This window comes from Schistocerca serialis, chromosome 8, assembly GCF_023864345.2.
Source record: "Schistocerca serialis cubense isolate TAMUIC-IGC-003099 chromosome 8, iqSchSeri2.2, whole genome shotgun sequence".
Taxonomy (NCBI): domain Eukaryota; kingdom Metazoa; phylum Arthropoda; class Insecta; order Orthoptera; family Acrididae; genus Schistocerca; species Schistocerca serialis.
The window spans coordinates 39,197,399-39,214,321 of NC_064645.1; the positions used below are offsets into that span (position 1 = coordinate 39,197,399).

General features: G+C 36.1%; 1 protein-coding gene across 1 annotated transcript in view; it reads left to right on the plus strand.

Moving 5' to 3' along the window:
• The window catches only part of LOC126416750 (Down syndrome cell adhesion molecule-like protein Dscam2), an 859,584-nt gene that overhangs the window by 538,113 nt on the left and 304,548 nt on the right, over positions 1–16,923 (plus strand). Inside the window, exons 12-13 of the mRNA XM_050084589.1 lie at positions 4,728–4,889; positions 14,140–14,430. Of these exons, the coding sequence (XP_049940546.1) occupies positions 4,728–4,889; positions 14,140–14,430 (453 nt within the window). The remainder of the gene's footprint in view (positions 1–4,727; positions 4,890–14,139; positions 14,431–16,923) is intronic.

The window sequence follows — 16,923 nt, forward strand, 5'->3', positions numbered from 1 at the left end:
AATATTTGACAGGTATTACATAATTTCAATCTCTCCTTTCTTTGTTTGCATCTTTGTGTTCCGTTGTGTGTATGCTTAAGTGTGTCTGTGTATTCTGATTCTTCGGCCTACGTATATGAAATAAGTTGAAGGTTATTGGAAACCATGGAAAATAAGAAGGAGTTTAGCGATAGAACTATATGAATATGTAAAGAGGAAAAGATAGACAGGTACTCAAATGAGAAGTAAGAAAGGAAAAAGTAGAAATGGTTGCTAAGATCGAAGAGGAGAAAGACAATAGCCCCAAAGACAGGAAACCCTTCCCACCCTCCTTCCCCAGGATACCTACTTCGCCGGCACTTGAGTGAGAAGCTGGAGGAGGTATTGTGTTAAATCGTCTCCTACAGAATGGACATTCTCACCATCACCCTTGAGATCCCTGAAGAAAATTCTTGGCAACACCTATGGAATGGCATGGTGAAGAATCAGTCACACTTGTCTGCGAGGGTCACCTGGAAGGTGTGGTGTGTGTGCTTTGTTCGCACTGATTTACCTATTGGTGTAAATCGTGCTTTAATCTACAGTACCCACCCCTTCCAAAACTAATACAAACCCTCCCCTTTACATCACATTTCCAGTCATAATGGACCTGAGAAAACCCTCACCCTCCAATTCATGCTGCTTATTCTCACCGGCACTGTCGACCTGACTTTTCTTGTGCTGCTCTGTCAGCTGTTTGGGACCCATCTTGTGCATAGTTTCCAGTATCCCAGTGTCTTTGTGAGTGCCTCATATGAGAGAGTTCTCGAGAATTGTGAAAATGTTCCAGAAATTTCATCGACTGTCAATTGGCAGTCTTCATGAATAGTTCCCTTGATTTTTTCACCAACTCATCAGTCATATTGGAAGGTCTTCCTCTCCTCTGTTTGTCATGAACATTTGCTCTGCCTCCAGTAAACATGCTGCACCACTCGAATACACTTGTTCTGTTCACAAAACCTTCACTGTAAACTGTTTTGATTCACAAAAAAATGTTGGTAGGTGTTATTCCATGCATGAGTAGAAAGTGGATAAACAGCTATCTTCAAACTTGGAGGGATGTCTTACCAACATCTTTCACACAATTGGACACTACATTGTGAGTTTATGTACTACCTTAATATTTTCAGGTAAATTCCTAGTTGCTCATTTAAAATTTCTAATAATTATATCTGTGCACAAAACTGTTTTTGATGTTTGGTTTTGTGGGGGGCATAATGATGGCTGTACATATTTGTTACTAGCGTATATCAACATCACTGAGTTTCAGGAGTATCTCGTGCTGTTAAAGTGAGAAACAGCCTTAAAAATCATCAGTACCTTATGGTTGCAGATGGCATAGAAACTATTGCATTGAAGACACAGAAAAGGGTGCATTCACAAGACTTGCAGCTGTGATCTTACACTGTCCACTTCCTTTTCAAAGATGGGGGGAGGGATGTAAATTGTTCCTTCATTTTGATCTTTTGGACCACTGTAGCCAGTATCAAAACGATGAACAATAGAATTGAGAATGTCAGTGCCTTAACTGCCAAAACTTATGTCGATATAGTAGAAGATGGGAATTGTGTGTCTGGGAAGCAAGAGTGCACAACACTGCTGAAGGAAGGAAGATTTTAATTAAAGACTTGCACAGGTATATAAGTTTGCTCAGCAGTAGGCCTACCCATCTTTTGATATGAAATGTGTTTGTAGAATTGAGGAAGACAGTTTGTAAGTTTGTTATCTCATCAGTTTGTGGAAGCGAAGGTGAACCACGTAAAAAAAAGAAGAAGAAGAAACTGGAAGAACTTGAACGTCGTATTATTGAAATATATCTAAAAACAAAGATGATGTGACTTACCAAACGAAAGTGCTGGCAGGTCGATAGACACACAAACAAACACAAACACACACAAAATTCTAGCTTTCGCAACCAACGGTTGCTTCGTCAGGAAAGAGGGAAGGAAAAATGTCTGCTTGTGTCTGTGTATGTGCGGATGGATATGTGTGTGTGTGCGAGTGTATACCCATCCTTTTTTCCCCCTAAGGTAAGTCTTTCCGCTCCTGGGATTGGAATGACTCCTTACCCTCTCCCTTAAAACCCACATCCTTTCGTCTTTCCCTCTCCTTCCCTCTTTCCTCACGAAGCAACCGTTGGTTGCGAAAGCTAGAATTTTGTGTGTATGTTTGTGTTTGTTTGTGTGTCTATCGACCTGCCAGCACTTTCGTTTGGTAAGTCACATCATCTTTGTTTTTAGATATATTTTTCCCACGTGGAATGTTTCCCTCTATTGTATTCGTATTATTGAAATATGTTGAAACGTAAGTGGGAAGAGAAAGTTGAAAATGAAGCTGTTTCAGAAATGACAGGAAATGAAAGAAGTGAATCAAATATCCTTACCAGAAGAAGTGGCATGGTACATATGTCAATGCATGACTGAATAGCCAACGTGCTGTTGGGAGAACTTGTGGAGGACAAAGATAATCAGAACAGACAAATACAAGAGTGTGTGAAACTTGTGGTCAGGGGAACTGTGTAACATTTCTCATCGGTGATGGACAAATTGGTACAAGATGATGGACTGGTGGATGTTCCATCACATCAGGAGGCAGATGGACACTAAATGGAGAAGAAAAGGAATGTGAAGTGTGTTATTCCTGAGCAACCTCTGTTGAGTATGCTTTACTACTAACTGATCAAATATCTCTGTAAATGTACACTAATTGTTACCACTGAAAAGTTCCTCAGACCTCAGTTTACCTTAATATACAGTAGGATGGAGATGGTTGGACAGAGGAAAGTTGAAGTTTTATTGGTTGAAGTTTGGCATTAAGTGTGTTTGTGCTCTTGGAATTTGACGATTGTTCTAAAACATGTACCATATTTACCTGATGATAAGACGACCCTGAATATAAGATGACCCTACTATTTTTAAGAGGTTCCTTGAGAAATATTTATTTTTGTAGTATATTCAGATTAAACAAAACTACAAACTTTTCTCTGCTAAACAGTTAACATAAACCTATTCTAAGAAACGGTTTACATTAATGTTTATCTTCATTGCCTTTTTTGTTTACTTGGATTGTCATCTGTCGTGTCACTATTGTTCATCGTCATTGTCATCCTAACAAGACAGCTGTGAAACTTGTTGCGGTTTCTGCAGTTGTGATTCTGGTGGAACCAGAGAGCACAGCTATGCCCCCCCCCCCCTCCCAGCCTTTTTCCCCCCCTCTCTTCCCTGGATACATAGTGAATTCCATTCCTGTACTGGCGTGAGAATGTTACATATCGTCTGCCCGCTGCTCTCTTATTGGCTGTGTAGATCCAACAGCTGACACACCCCCAGTTGTTCCTGTCATATCTCATAGTGAGTGTCAACAACATTGCTGCATAAAACACATATCTACACCAAAGGCCCAAATCTAGACTTTTAGCATATCTCGCAAAAATGTATGCTGTTGTTGAGAATTATCCAGTTTGAAAGTCAATTTGATTCCGAATGCAAATGGGTTCAGGCTAACTGCAGTTAAAACAATGTAGATGTTCATAAAAAGCCAAAGTATGCGGTATACATTCCATTGATAGTAATATCTTCCAGGGAGCAGGTCATATGTAACAGCAGCAACTAATACATAAATATAAGATTGCAATCATGATTTAGTGCAATTCTCAAACATGCAGTGTAGCTACATCTGTTGGTATTATCTCCAAAACAGGTCTTTCTGCTATAATTTATTCTTGCGCTAACAATTGCGGCCAGTCTAATGTCATTTATTTTGTTTTTTAGACATTTAATTCTGGATTAATGTGCTTTCTTGTTTCAACTGAATGCCATCAGCTTGCTTCAAAGCTGATAACATTTTTTCGTGGTATTCTAATACGTGAACAGCAACTGAATTTCTCTTTTTTCAACCCAAGTGGCACATAATTACGGTTTCTCATAAACAAATAAAATATTGACTTAGGTTCAGAATTAAGTAATGGTTTTTTTAATTTTGCTATCTTTAAGGAAAAGATTTTCACCTTTGAATGTTACCTTTACTTAAAAAAGCAGCAAAAATTTATGTATACAGTATCCAAGTGCATGAGAACTTTTCTTGCAATCCTGTTGAAATACAACAAAAATTTGTAAGTTGATAGAATTTAGTGCTGTTTCCTTTGGTGTTTCACAAAATTGTCAAGTTTTAAGCAGAGCATTAGATTGTTGTATTCACTGGTACATAGTTTCACACTAACACCGTGAGCCATATGTCATGTGATTGGTCGAGCAAGGTCGATACTGCATCAAGTGCTTCGGCCTATTGAAAAATCTCGAGTCAGTCTGAATGCAAGCATTGTTTCTACACCTATCCTTGGGGATTCTTCAAAATAAATTTGTATGGAACCTCAATAGCCAAAGTTTCGTCAATAAATTTAAGAAGATCCTTGTATTAATCTATTAAACAATGTAAAGATGTTGACCTCGGCAGCAATTGCTTATCTGCGAATATAAAACAAGCCTGTATTTTTCAAATGATGAATCTGTGAAAATAAACCTTGTTTTGTTGTCGGGTAAGTATGGTATTCTTATAAAAATGCATAAAACAGGTGTCATGATAGTATCCAATAAACAAAATAAGTTTAACACTTTCAGTCAAGGTGCAGTTTCATGACTGTTGAAATTATGTGTTTGTATTAGTTATTATACTTGTATTACTTATTTATGCAATATATATCTGTGTTGCAGATGGAAGAGTTCTTCCAATAAACAGGAAACAAAAAGTTTTTCCTAATGGTACTCTGATAATTGAAAATGTTGAACGGCTGTCTGACCAAGCAACTTACACATGCGTAGCTCGCAATTCTCAAGGCTACAGTGCAAGAGGAACACTGGAAGTGCAAGTAATGGGTAAGTGACTGTCTGTCACTCAGTTTGAAGACCACCCCAATGCTTGAATTTATGTTAAAAAAGAAATGTTCTAGTGAGTTCAGCTATGTTGGGCACTGAATATTGAGATTAAATGAGATTGCCAAAGGAGATACTGACACACAAATATAAACATTTTGATAGGGAAACCTATCAAAAGTAAAAAGTAGTAAAGTAAAAACTAGTTGAAAATTAATGATAAATTCCAGTGATGGCGGAAGATGTGACATACTGAGGATTTTGAAACATGAAACCCTCATTTCGTCATTGGAAAGAAGTAAGTGTGGGACACAACAGTGAAATTAAGTAATATAAATGAAAAAGAGTAAAAGAGAGACCATACTATGCCCAAGCAGCCACAGTTGTTACATTTATTACAGTTTAAGGCTGAAAGAAGAGATTGCACTTGTGTGTATTTTATGTTTTATTTCACATTTGTAAACAACATATTCAGACACTATGACACAAAGGCACACAGTAAAGTTTACATCGCTCAGTTCACCAAAGAATTTACAGCGGTAGTGCTGCCAACTACACTTTATTACTTAATGAAATACAAACTAACATAACTGCAACACTTTTCCTTATTTTATTAAGAAAAAAGGAGGAAATGAAAAACACAAACATATCAACATAAAAGACCCAGTTTTTGACATAAAACTAACAGTCTTGGTTTTACTATGGACTTTGTCAGTATATCTGCTAAGTGATTCTCAGTTGAAATGTGCCGAATGCCAGACTCTCCTTCCAACACTTTTTCTGCAGTGAAAAAATATTTTATCTTTATATGTTTTGTCTGATGATGGAATTTAGGATTTTGTGTGAGTTTCACTGTTGCCTGATTATCTGTTTAACAGCTTCTGTTGCAACTACCAACTAAGTTTCTGTTGTAGATGTGGCAGTCATTGGCTGTCTTTGTCTGAGCAAGGAGATGGATCCACCTGCACTTGCAATAATTACACCAGATGTTGACTGCTCAGTTTTGTTGCAACCCCCCCCCCCCCCCCCCAAACTCTGCATCACTGTAGCGATCACTACACAAATTTGGATGATGTGGTTTTTAACTTCTATGTCTGTTGTGCCGTCTTCTAGTGATTTTGGCTTCACTAATTTCTTATCAGTGGCATCCGTGCCCCATTGTGGTAGTCCAGCAAGTCTCTTATTTTTCCTTTCCAAATTGGCCAGTCCACTACCCCAGTTAGTGCTTTAATATTTTTTGACATATCCATTTCTGTAGACCTTTATCTCAGAGTACATTGTGTAGCCTAAAAGTTACTTCTGAATGCAGATCTTTTAACCTAAAACTCAGCTGTCTACATTTCTAACCTCAAAACTCAGCTGTGTGTACTTTACTCAACACTCAGTTGATGAAACTTTAGCCTTCAGTTCTTGACTACTGTATTTGCTGGTGGGAGAAAAATCACTTGTTTTAACACTTACTTGCACTAACACAGTTCAGAGGAAGGTTTCACAACACAGTTTTCACTCAAAGCACATGTTGTCATATTTTCACTGATATTTTGTCACTGTTTCAAGTCATTAATTAACTTGAGGCACTTAGACAAAACTGGGACCATAACTTGTTACATTTATAATATTTTTAGGCTGAAAGAAGCGACCCCTTGTCTGTATTTTATGTTTTATTTCATGTTTGTAAACAACATGTTCAAACACTAAGAGACAATGACACACAGTAAAGTTTACATTTCTCAGTTCACCAAAGAGTCTACAGCAGTAGTGCTGTCAACCTCACTTTTGACACTTAATTAAATATAAACAAAGATAATTGCAACAACAGTCACAAGAGGTTAAGAAAGGCAAGGAACAAAATTAGAAGCATGGAATTTTGCTTATTAATACACATAAATCCAAGCACTGGACTTGCAGATATAAATATTCTAGTGTCTTGTGATGTATTCATCTGTTTGAAAAAGTGTGACCTTGTGGATCTAGCCCACCCAGCCATTTTAAATGTTAATTCAAATTGATTTAATGTTGATCTTTTCCATTTTTCTTATTTATATTCATGCATGTAGTCTGAGACTGAGTAAACCTAAACAAAGTAAAAAAAATAGGCCATTTTAATAATCCAGGTTCATATTTACATATTTCTGATTGATTGATTGATTTATTGATCCATTTTCCTCTACAGCTGCACAATGTGCAATTATTTTATGTGTGATAATTGTACTTATGAAACAAATTAAGTGATGGTAAAAGATTGCTGCACAGACAACATGTCTTTAAATGCAAGACAGTAGTTTTGTTTATTGATAACATTAGAATTTGTTCATTTCTGTGGGTCTAATAGGTTCGTTTCCCATTTTGTAAATACACTGACTGCTGTTTCATTACAGAAGCAAAAAGAAGAATCCATCAGAGAAACATAATTTAAAACAGCTTTTTTTGCATGAACAATCTGATGAATATCACAAATAATCTTACCCTCCCCTTTTTACTTCTGCAATTTCCCTAATTTGAGTCAGATATGTCATTCTTCATGAGTAGACAATTTTTAGAACTTTCTGTTCTCATTATTTTCTATTATTAATAAAATAATAGTAAGTTATAATCACTTACTGTCTTGCTTTCCAGATAGAAGCATTGGACATGTCTCATAGCAATCATTTCCCATTTCTGTTATTAATTTTTAAACAGGTGTAATGCAAGTTGCAAAATTTTAATTATTAATTTTTTGTTGTACTTCAGAGGGTGTGATAAATTCTGGACTGTTGGAAAATTGTTCTGTTTGTTTATGAAATTATTTCCATTTGCTCTTTCACTTCAGTATCTGATGTTGGCTGAATAATATGTTTGAAAGAATGTATTAGTTTCATTTGTGCCTTACATTTCAGACAGTTTCAGTGGTATAAACATGAATGTGACTTTTTTATGTTTGAAGCTTCTGTTGAATATCATCAAACAGCTATTGCAAATACTCTGTAAATCTATTTGAAAATATAAGCAAACAGGTAAGCTACATATGCAATAGAGTTAAGTGGCTTTTATCTCACTTCTCATTTTAAAATTGTGTGTTATTGTTGAGTATTTACTTCAGCTTGTGTTTCATGTTTCCAATATCAGAAATTTGGGCAGGTTGAATAAGATGATGTCATCAGCATTATACAGACATCATATTACTATGAAGGTGTTAAATGTATGTTATACTAGAAATATAACCTAGATGTTCATGAAATTTGCCATGTTTTGAGTCACTTTGTATCTAACTTGGCAACCCTCCTATCCTTGATTTAGATAAAGTTTTTGGTATGTATTATTCAGTTTAATTACATGAGGAATGTAATGACATAAAGTCCTAATCATATTATACTGAAGTGCTAGATTTGTGTAATCCATTTGTCAGTTATCATTTATGAGGCTTAAAATTAAGATACAATTCTACATTTATAATATTTTGTCTTCTGAATTCCAGAAAAAATGTTCGATATTCTGCAAGAATTGGAATGTCAGTTTTAAATGAAAAGTTTTTTGTAAATGCAGGGTGGTCCAAAAAGAATGCATGAATTTGAAATTAGTAAAATTTAGGTTTATTTTGATCACATATGAAATGTTTGTACACCTATACAATGGGCAAGTTACCCAATTTAAGAATTTGGTCTTTTTTTTATTATTATTATAAAAAAGATGACATTGGAAAGATGGTGTCCTTCTTCATGCACACACATTAAAAGTCTTTCTTTAAAGCTCTGCATAGCTTTTGTGAAATTGTCCTGTGAAACAGCAGCAATTTCCTCACATATTGCAACCTCCAGATTGCTGAGAAAATAAGGATTGTGTCAACAGACTTTGGATATCAAATGACCCCCTTAGAAGAAGTCACAAACCGACAGATCTGGTCATGGAGATTGCTGAAATGTGAGATCAAGTACTGAGGAAACATTTCTCGAACAACTACCCTGGATGCATTAGCTGTCTGGGCTATGTCTCCATCCTGTTGGAAGCACATTTCCCCATCCTGTTGGAAGCACATTTCCTGCCATGTTGATCCCCAAAGCCTGAAGTTGTGGCCGCAAAAAGTTGCATAGCATTGCAACATAACATTGAGAATTTTACGCTAGCACCACCTTCTTCGAAAAAAATAATGTCCAACAATCGCCACCTTTGAAACTCCACATTACAGGGTCACTATAGACTGTACAGTGGTTTATGATGCAATTCTTTTGAGTTGCCTACTGCCCAACAGCAACAGTTTTGCTTATTTACAAAACCATCCAATTGAAAGGGAGCTTCATTGCTCACCTTTACATCATCAGTAGCAAGGAAATCAATCACTTTCTTACAAAACAAGTCTCTTTTTGTCAAAATCACATTCATGAAGCTTCTGTACAATCATAATTTTATAAGGATGGAATTGTAACTCACAGTTCAGGATGCACTGTAGTGAGTGATGATACATTCTCAAACTAGGAGCATGCCATCTAGTGGAGCAGTGAGGACCTTGGAGAACAGATCATGTTGTTCTGTCGACATTTTCAGGAGTTCACACCATATGAGGGTAACGAGTCAACTTTTTCTTCATAACTGATTTAGTGACAAAGTATAGTGTTGTGATCAGATATCGAACCAATATGCTCAACATGTTTATGGAAAAGCTGTCAGTAACATAGTCATTACTTTTGAAATAATGTTCAGTAGTGGAAACATGATGCTGACCAATTGTCTGTGCTATTGTTACTGAAACTAGATGTTATAACTGACAGAATAACGGTGCTCCACTTCTACTACTTGTATCAAATTCCTGTGTTCATTTTGCACCACCTTTTGTGTATCATATCTGGAATGGTTTCTGAGGTAAGAGAACCTTCTTCTTCTTCTTCTTCTTCTTCCTGAAGCATATGTGCTTATACAGGTCGTTCATGTAAGGTAGAATAATTGCTAGAATAAATCACTGTCTGAAATATTAATGTGATAAATTACCAACTGTAAAATTTACAACAGCTGTGGATCTTACTAACTTTTACAGTAAAATAGACTCAGAAGAACATTTTTCTCACCCAAAACTTTATGTCCTTGCCTTTATATAACTTTATATTTGCAAGAAATTTTATTTATGGAGTTATCATTTCACTGTGTGTCTATTTTTATATTATATACCTAAGACTTACTTAACCCGCTAACACTTTGGCCGTAGACTGGTTCTCAGAGAAGTAATTAACACATATCGTGAAAGCACATACACATATTAAGTTCTAATAGACATGTGCAACATTTTTGTCATACACCTCTGTTCTTAGAAAAAGCAGTTGATTGTTGCAGCAAAATTACGAAGGATCCTTATGTTTGAAACCATTACAGATGTGATCCATCTTTCAATAAGACATTTTTGTTTGAAATAAGTGGCTACCTTGTCTTTTAGAGTATAAGGTTAGTGTCCTGGAATATCTTTTGAAATTTAAAAAAGCATTTTGGTTCTGGGAAAGATAAACAGGCTCCCTACTGGTCAGTGGAGATATAGGGCTGCCCTGTTACATTAGTAATTGTTTAGATTAATGCCACAAAAAAGAACTAATTTATGAATTTAAGGATGTATGTTTAAATAGCACTGTGATTGGTACTCGTTATATTTTCGTACACAAAATTTGGTCAGTTTAATAATTTTAGCAGTTACCATAAATGGATTTTTGTATGTGTTCCTTAGTTCCTCCTCACATCATACCATTTTCGTTTGAGGGGGAAGCAAATTCTGGTGATAATGTCCAGCTCACCTGTCACGTATCGAAAGGCGATCATCCTCTGCATCTTTCATGGAATTTTCACGGGCTTGAGCTGTCGTCTCATATGGGCATAATGACAACGAAGATAGGGGACAGTATCTCTGTGCTCGTGATAGCCTCTGTGATGGCCGCTCATAGTGGCAACTACACCTGCACGGCTCGAAATGCTGCTGGTGTTGCAAATTACTCAGCAACGTTGCATGTGAATGGTATGGCCTGCAGGTGTTTATTGAGGGTGTCATTTATTTTACCAAATTGATGACAGTAAGAATTTCTGACTGATAATGTAAATCCCAACTAACTGTCACTTCCATACCTATTAGTCCTTGATACACTATCAGTGTGATACCCACCAGGTTACAGTTCGCTCACACTGCATATTGTCTTTTCCTTTCCTTTTTTTCGATAAATGAGCTTAGATGTCATTCCCAGCAGTCTGTAATAGCTACTGAGCAATTGAATATCTTGTGTGATGATCTGCTAAGGGATTACTATAATACATGTAATGACCAAGAAACATTTATAGGTAAATGATACATCTTTTCAAACCTATAACCAAATTTAAACTTGACATTGTGTCTTCTGTTAATTCATTATTGTATAAAGCCAATTGTCAGTTTCTTGAATATGATGTCTTATCTCTACAACTAAATAACATACTTTAAATATCAGCCAGACAAATGCTACACTATTTATTTTTGAAGTATATTCTGTAGCATTTTTTCATAAGCTGGATCATGCTGTTACTCATGGCATGCTTCATTCAGTGGAAATATACTTCACATTCACAATGCCACATGTGACTAGATCATACATGAGCAGCAGCAAGTGAAGAAAATCAGACATAGCCAATATTTCAAAGTACTTTACTAGTTCCAAATATATGTTGTAGAAAATTCACAGTTGCGACTCATTATGATGTCAAAATTTGAACAGATTTTGAAAAATTAATATTGAGATTAAGTTTTTTTTGACATATTTCATCATGAAGTCACTCATCTTTTCTGTAGTTTAATTTAAATATTTGTTATTGTTTTGGGGCTGTTTCTACATTTAAGAAAATGGTTTTTCATGTGAAACAAAAAATAGTATTGATATTTTGAAATAGCTGTTTTCATTATTGTCATTCAGTCAAGCCATCAGTAACACCATTCTCCTTTGGCAACGCACCTTTGAACCATGGCATTGTCTCACAACTTCAGTGCATTGCAACCTATGGAGATCTCCCCATTAGCATCACTTGGCAATATCCTAGCAAAGAAATTTCAAGTGATGATGGAGTGTCAATTATGAAGCTGTCTGAGAGGATAAGTGTACTCATGATTCAAGCTCTGGATGCCAGACATGCTGGAAATTATACTTGTACTGCCTCAAATGCAGCTGGCAGTGATTCGTACACTGCATCTTTAACAGTAAATGGTTTGTCTCTATTGCTTTGTCACCAGTTGTTGTCTATTTATCTGACTTGCTTTTCATTGAGAATTCTTCTGTTTGCCACATTAATTGAATACTTACAGCCCACTGTTACTGTCAGGTGCATGTGTGAATCATGTCATTTGTAGAAAACAAATGCTTCTTAACACTGAAAAATCACTTCTTTATAAAAATTCTTCAGAAGACTGTTGGTGTTGAGTATGTCATTGAGGAGCATTTTACATAGTCTTGTTACATTTAAGTTGAACTGTGTGCGATAGTATGTAATATGTGTTTCTTTACTTTTTAGTATTAATTCACTCATCTGTACAAATTTCTGTTTCAATGCTTCAGTTCCTCCAACAATAACTCCATTTTCTTTTGGTGATCTTCCTCTCAATGCTGGGGTCTTTGCCAACCTGCAGTGTATTGTCACTTCTGGTGATCTTCCTGTGACAATGCACTGGACTTACCCTGGTGATGATCTTCGTCCAGATGAGTCAGGGGTTTCAACAATGAAGGTTGCTGACAGGGTCAGCTTGCTAACCATAACTGTTCTGAAAGCACATCACCAAGGCAACTACACTTGTGTAGCGGAGAATGTTGCTGGGGTTGCTGTATATGCCACTCCTCTGTTTATCAATGGTTTGTTACTAACTTCAAGCCACTATAGTTTTTTTGAAGGAGCAAACATCAAACACCTGGAAGTTGCATGCTGTAACTTTGACTGTTTCATATTTCCTTTTGAGATACAGCTCAACGTAATGAAAATAATTTGCTTGATAGTGCCCTATTTTGTTAAAATTGCCGAGGATGATTATAATGGAGTCCATTCTTTGTGTTGCAAGCTCTACTTCAACAGAGAATAAGTAAATGATGCTAATATCCTACTATGGAAGTTTCCTCCAGTCTGAGTTTCCTTTTCCATTCTTTCTTTTTCAATTTTTATTTCTTAGTTTTATCATATTTCATGTAGAGAAACATGGGTGCTAGTCTGTTTACACAAATAATTATTTGTGCACTAGATGTGACAGTCGTTAGTAAGCATATAAACCAGAAGTAACCAACTGAAATAGTGGTAGCAAAAGATTCTTTGTTTTTGGTGAACATTTCACTGATACATGTACAACTTGCCAAACTTGCAACGTCTCATCTTGGTACCTCAAATGTAAAGTCATCTTGTGGGATCTTCAACATGATGAATAACATGAAGGAAAGCTTCTGTATGTTCCTTAACTCCTTTTGTACTGGCCAGAGATTCTAGAATTGCAAACTCCTTTCTTATTGAAAGTTTTATGCACCATGTCAACACTTTGTATATTTTTTCTACACAGAGAAATGAAAAATAGAAAGATGTGGAGAAGAAACATGATTAATTTTGCTTCATTGTTTAGGAAGTGAAAGCATGCTAGTACAGTCCGTTGTTATATATATGTTAAGACATCTTAACACATCATTGCTAAATGAAGTGTTCAAATTAGATGTCTAAAATAATATACATTGTATATAGAAATCAACAAATCTCGAGCAATAAGTAATATCGGAATAATAGGAAAGCTGATGGCAATATAGAATACAACTTGAGTGCCAAGTTTGTGTAATAAAAACTATCAGAAAACAGTATTGTTAATGTCATTTTGTTAAAAAATAAACATTGCTGAAATAATTTCACATTATAATGTGTCAATGGTGACAGAAGAAAGTACATATTATCATTAATGGGTGATTTCCAGTATGTGTAGAGGGAGATAATATAACTGCACTGCAAACTGCAACTCTTTAGTTTTTACCCACGTAGGGCCCCAAAAATATTTCCACAGTTATACAATGGTTTGTTATTTATATCAGTTCTTATTTTGCATCCATGCTTCGTGTCTTTTGAGTGGGCATCTTCATTATGTTTTTGTAAGTTTCTTTCTGCTTTTCTGTTCTACATGTAATTCAAAGTACAATCAATCAGATAAACTGTATAGCTTTCTTCAGCATCAATTATAAAACACTTGAATAAAGCAAAAAATGAATCTGGATATTTTGTACTGGTGGAGCTATATTGTACTTAGGCACTGATATGTCTGCAATTACAGTTCCTCCGCAGATCCTACCTTTCTCATTTGGAGACACACCAGGAAATGCTGGTGACATGTCAGTTGTTCAGTGCGCTGTAACAAAAGGAGATTATCCCATAACAATCACGTGGTTCTTTAATGATGCTGAAATATCTCCTGGGCATCAAGGAATAGCTATCGGAAAAATGAGTCATCGTATTAGTGCACTCAGTATTGAAGCTCTTCAGGCCAGACATAGTGGCACTTACACTTGTAGAGCAACCAACACTGCTGGCGTTACAAATCACTCAGCTGTTTTGAATGTTAATGGTACCGTGTATATATGTATTGAAACTAAATAGGGACTTAACCTTCCATTTCTTTTAATTTGGCTAAGATGCTTTTGTTTTGTAGCACAGAATGTTGCATTGACACACCTGTAATTATTTCCTACTGTTATGCAGAATGTGAAAGCTTTTTTCCCTTCATTGTACAGCTCCTTTAATTGTATGATAATTCTCTTCATATAATCTGTCACTATTATTGATGTGATGGCACATGGTCTTCTTGTTTAATTTTATTGCTTGTGAGAATATAACACATTTATAAATTATATCTTCCATGTTTTCTCCTTTGGTTGTTTTTGTAATTGGTGCAGCAGATGTCTCCAATTTTGGCCTCTAGTCAATTATTATTATGTGTTGAAAATTACTGTACCATTCCTGCAGATGCTATGTAAAATCTTTCAGTCCTAACACTCAGTAGGCTAACTGAATCAGTACCAATGACTCATGTGCATAATTTTAATTTTGTGTACTTCGGTGTAATTTTCTCTTGACCAACAACATGCTGATATTTTTAAAAAGAAGGAAGTATTGAGATTGTCAGGCATGAGGGTGAGACTGAAATTTATTGAGGTGTTGGATGAACCATCTCTAACATTTTCTTGTCATGATTGAAGGAAATCATGGAAAAATACAACAATGTATAGGAATCCAGCCCATTTTTTCTCCTGAATTCTGATGGTTACAGTGTTAGATGTTGACAAAAACCAACAGTTGCTATGAAGAATGAATTTTCTAATATATTTGTCTTAAAGTTGATTAGAGCATGTTGTGTTGGTTTTCTGTTTGTCTAGCTGATCTTACACACATAGATGAGTTACAGAAAGATTGGTAATGGGACATATATATCCTTCATTGCCTGTGCAGTCTCATTTTCTTGAAGGGGGTAAGGTAAAAAGAGACAAGAGGAAAAGTCATAAATGTTCTTAAATACTGAACACTATCTGTTTTCATGAGGCAGAGAGCTCTAAAATTATTCACTTAATTCTGCATTCATTATCAGACTTATTCATCTTAGAAGCCTCTCACATTTTAATGCCAAGTATTTGCTACATTTTCTCCATTGTACAGCTCACAAAATGTGATGTTTCAATAAATGATTTTTTGGAAACAAAACTTACCCCTGTGAGGACTCATGGGACTAAGCCTTCTGTATGTATGTGGTAAGGAGAGTTTAATGTTTATCACATGTTACTCCACACCTACTGTAATGTTTTTACAAACCAAACAAATTAACTTTTCCTTCAGTTATCTCTTCAGTTATTCTCACAATGCTAAATGCTCAACTTCCTGGTCCTCTTCATCAATGAAATTTACTTGTCAGTACTGGGAACTGAACCTGAGCCTTCTTTTATAGCATTCATGATCATTGACTTCTCATCTACAAATTTTACAAGTTTCAGTGTACTAGTATGAAAGATGACATTACAACAAGGTGTGACAGCCAATGATCTCTTCAGTGCAAATGCACACCAATCTTGAAGTCTTACGGGAATCGCCAAAATGCTGCGAGTAATGGGGCAATGGGTAAGGCATGCAACATTTATGGTGTGTGGGTAAGTTGAGAATTTGGGTCTGACGAGAGGTGTGCTAGGGTAGTCGGTGTAGTTGCAATGACCACTGTGTACGGGTTTTCTCAGTGGTCGGAGCATCTGCCTAGTAAGCTGGAGACCCAGGTTCGAATCCCAGTCTGACACAAATTTTCAACCTTCCATATTGATTTCAGTCCATGGCCACACTCAGCCCAGGTCTGTAATTCCTCTGTAATTCCAACTCTATAACCTCAATAATTTATTGTTGTGATGCAGTTGAATTGATAACAGTCGACAACCATGTAGCACAGTGAGAAAATGAATAAGAAAATGAAAATATAACTGTGTTTGTGCACTTGACTTTTGCTTTCTTTCATATGAAGCCAAAGTAGTAGTCTTCAGCAAAATGAAATGAAATAATTAACCCTCCAGCTGTGATAAGTGAAATGTCTTGGCCTTTCATTCGTTACTGTATTCTCATACTTGCTGCCTTGCCCCAGTGCTGATGGTTCTGGTACTCTCAACATTTCTTATATCTCTTCATCCCTCTCCTCCCTCTCCCTTTCCCTCTCTCTGACATGAGGAGGGGCAGGAAAATTTATTTACAAATCAAATTTACTCTAGCTGCGATAAATTCATACTTTCTTCATTGAAAGCCTAAATTAAATTTTGCTGCCACTTGCTAGTTTGTGGCTCTTTATGAAACAAAGAAAAGCATTACATTACATTCTTTAAAACAGGAACTTGTTATAAATACAAAATTTTAACCCTACAGCTAATTGCATGGGATGGGCAGAGTCTGCTAGTTGCACTGTCGTCAGAGTGTCTGCCATGGCCATTAGCCATTACAGTCAAATGATAAACAAATACATCTCATAATGGCTGCAGCAGTAGAGCATGCCATGGGGAGACAACACATGAACTGCACTCAGCTATACCTGGGGCAC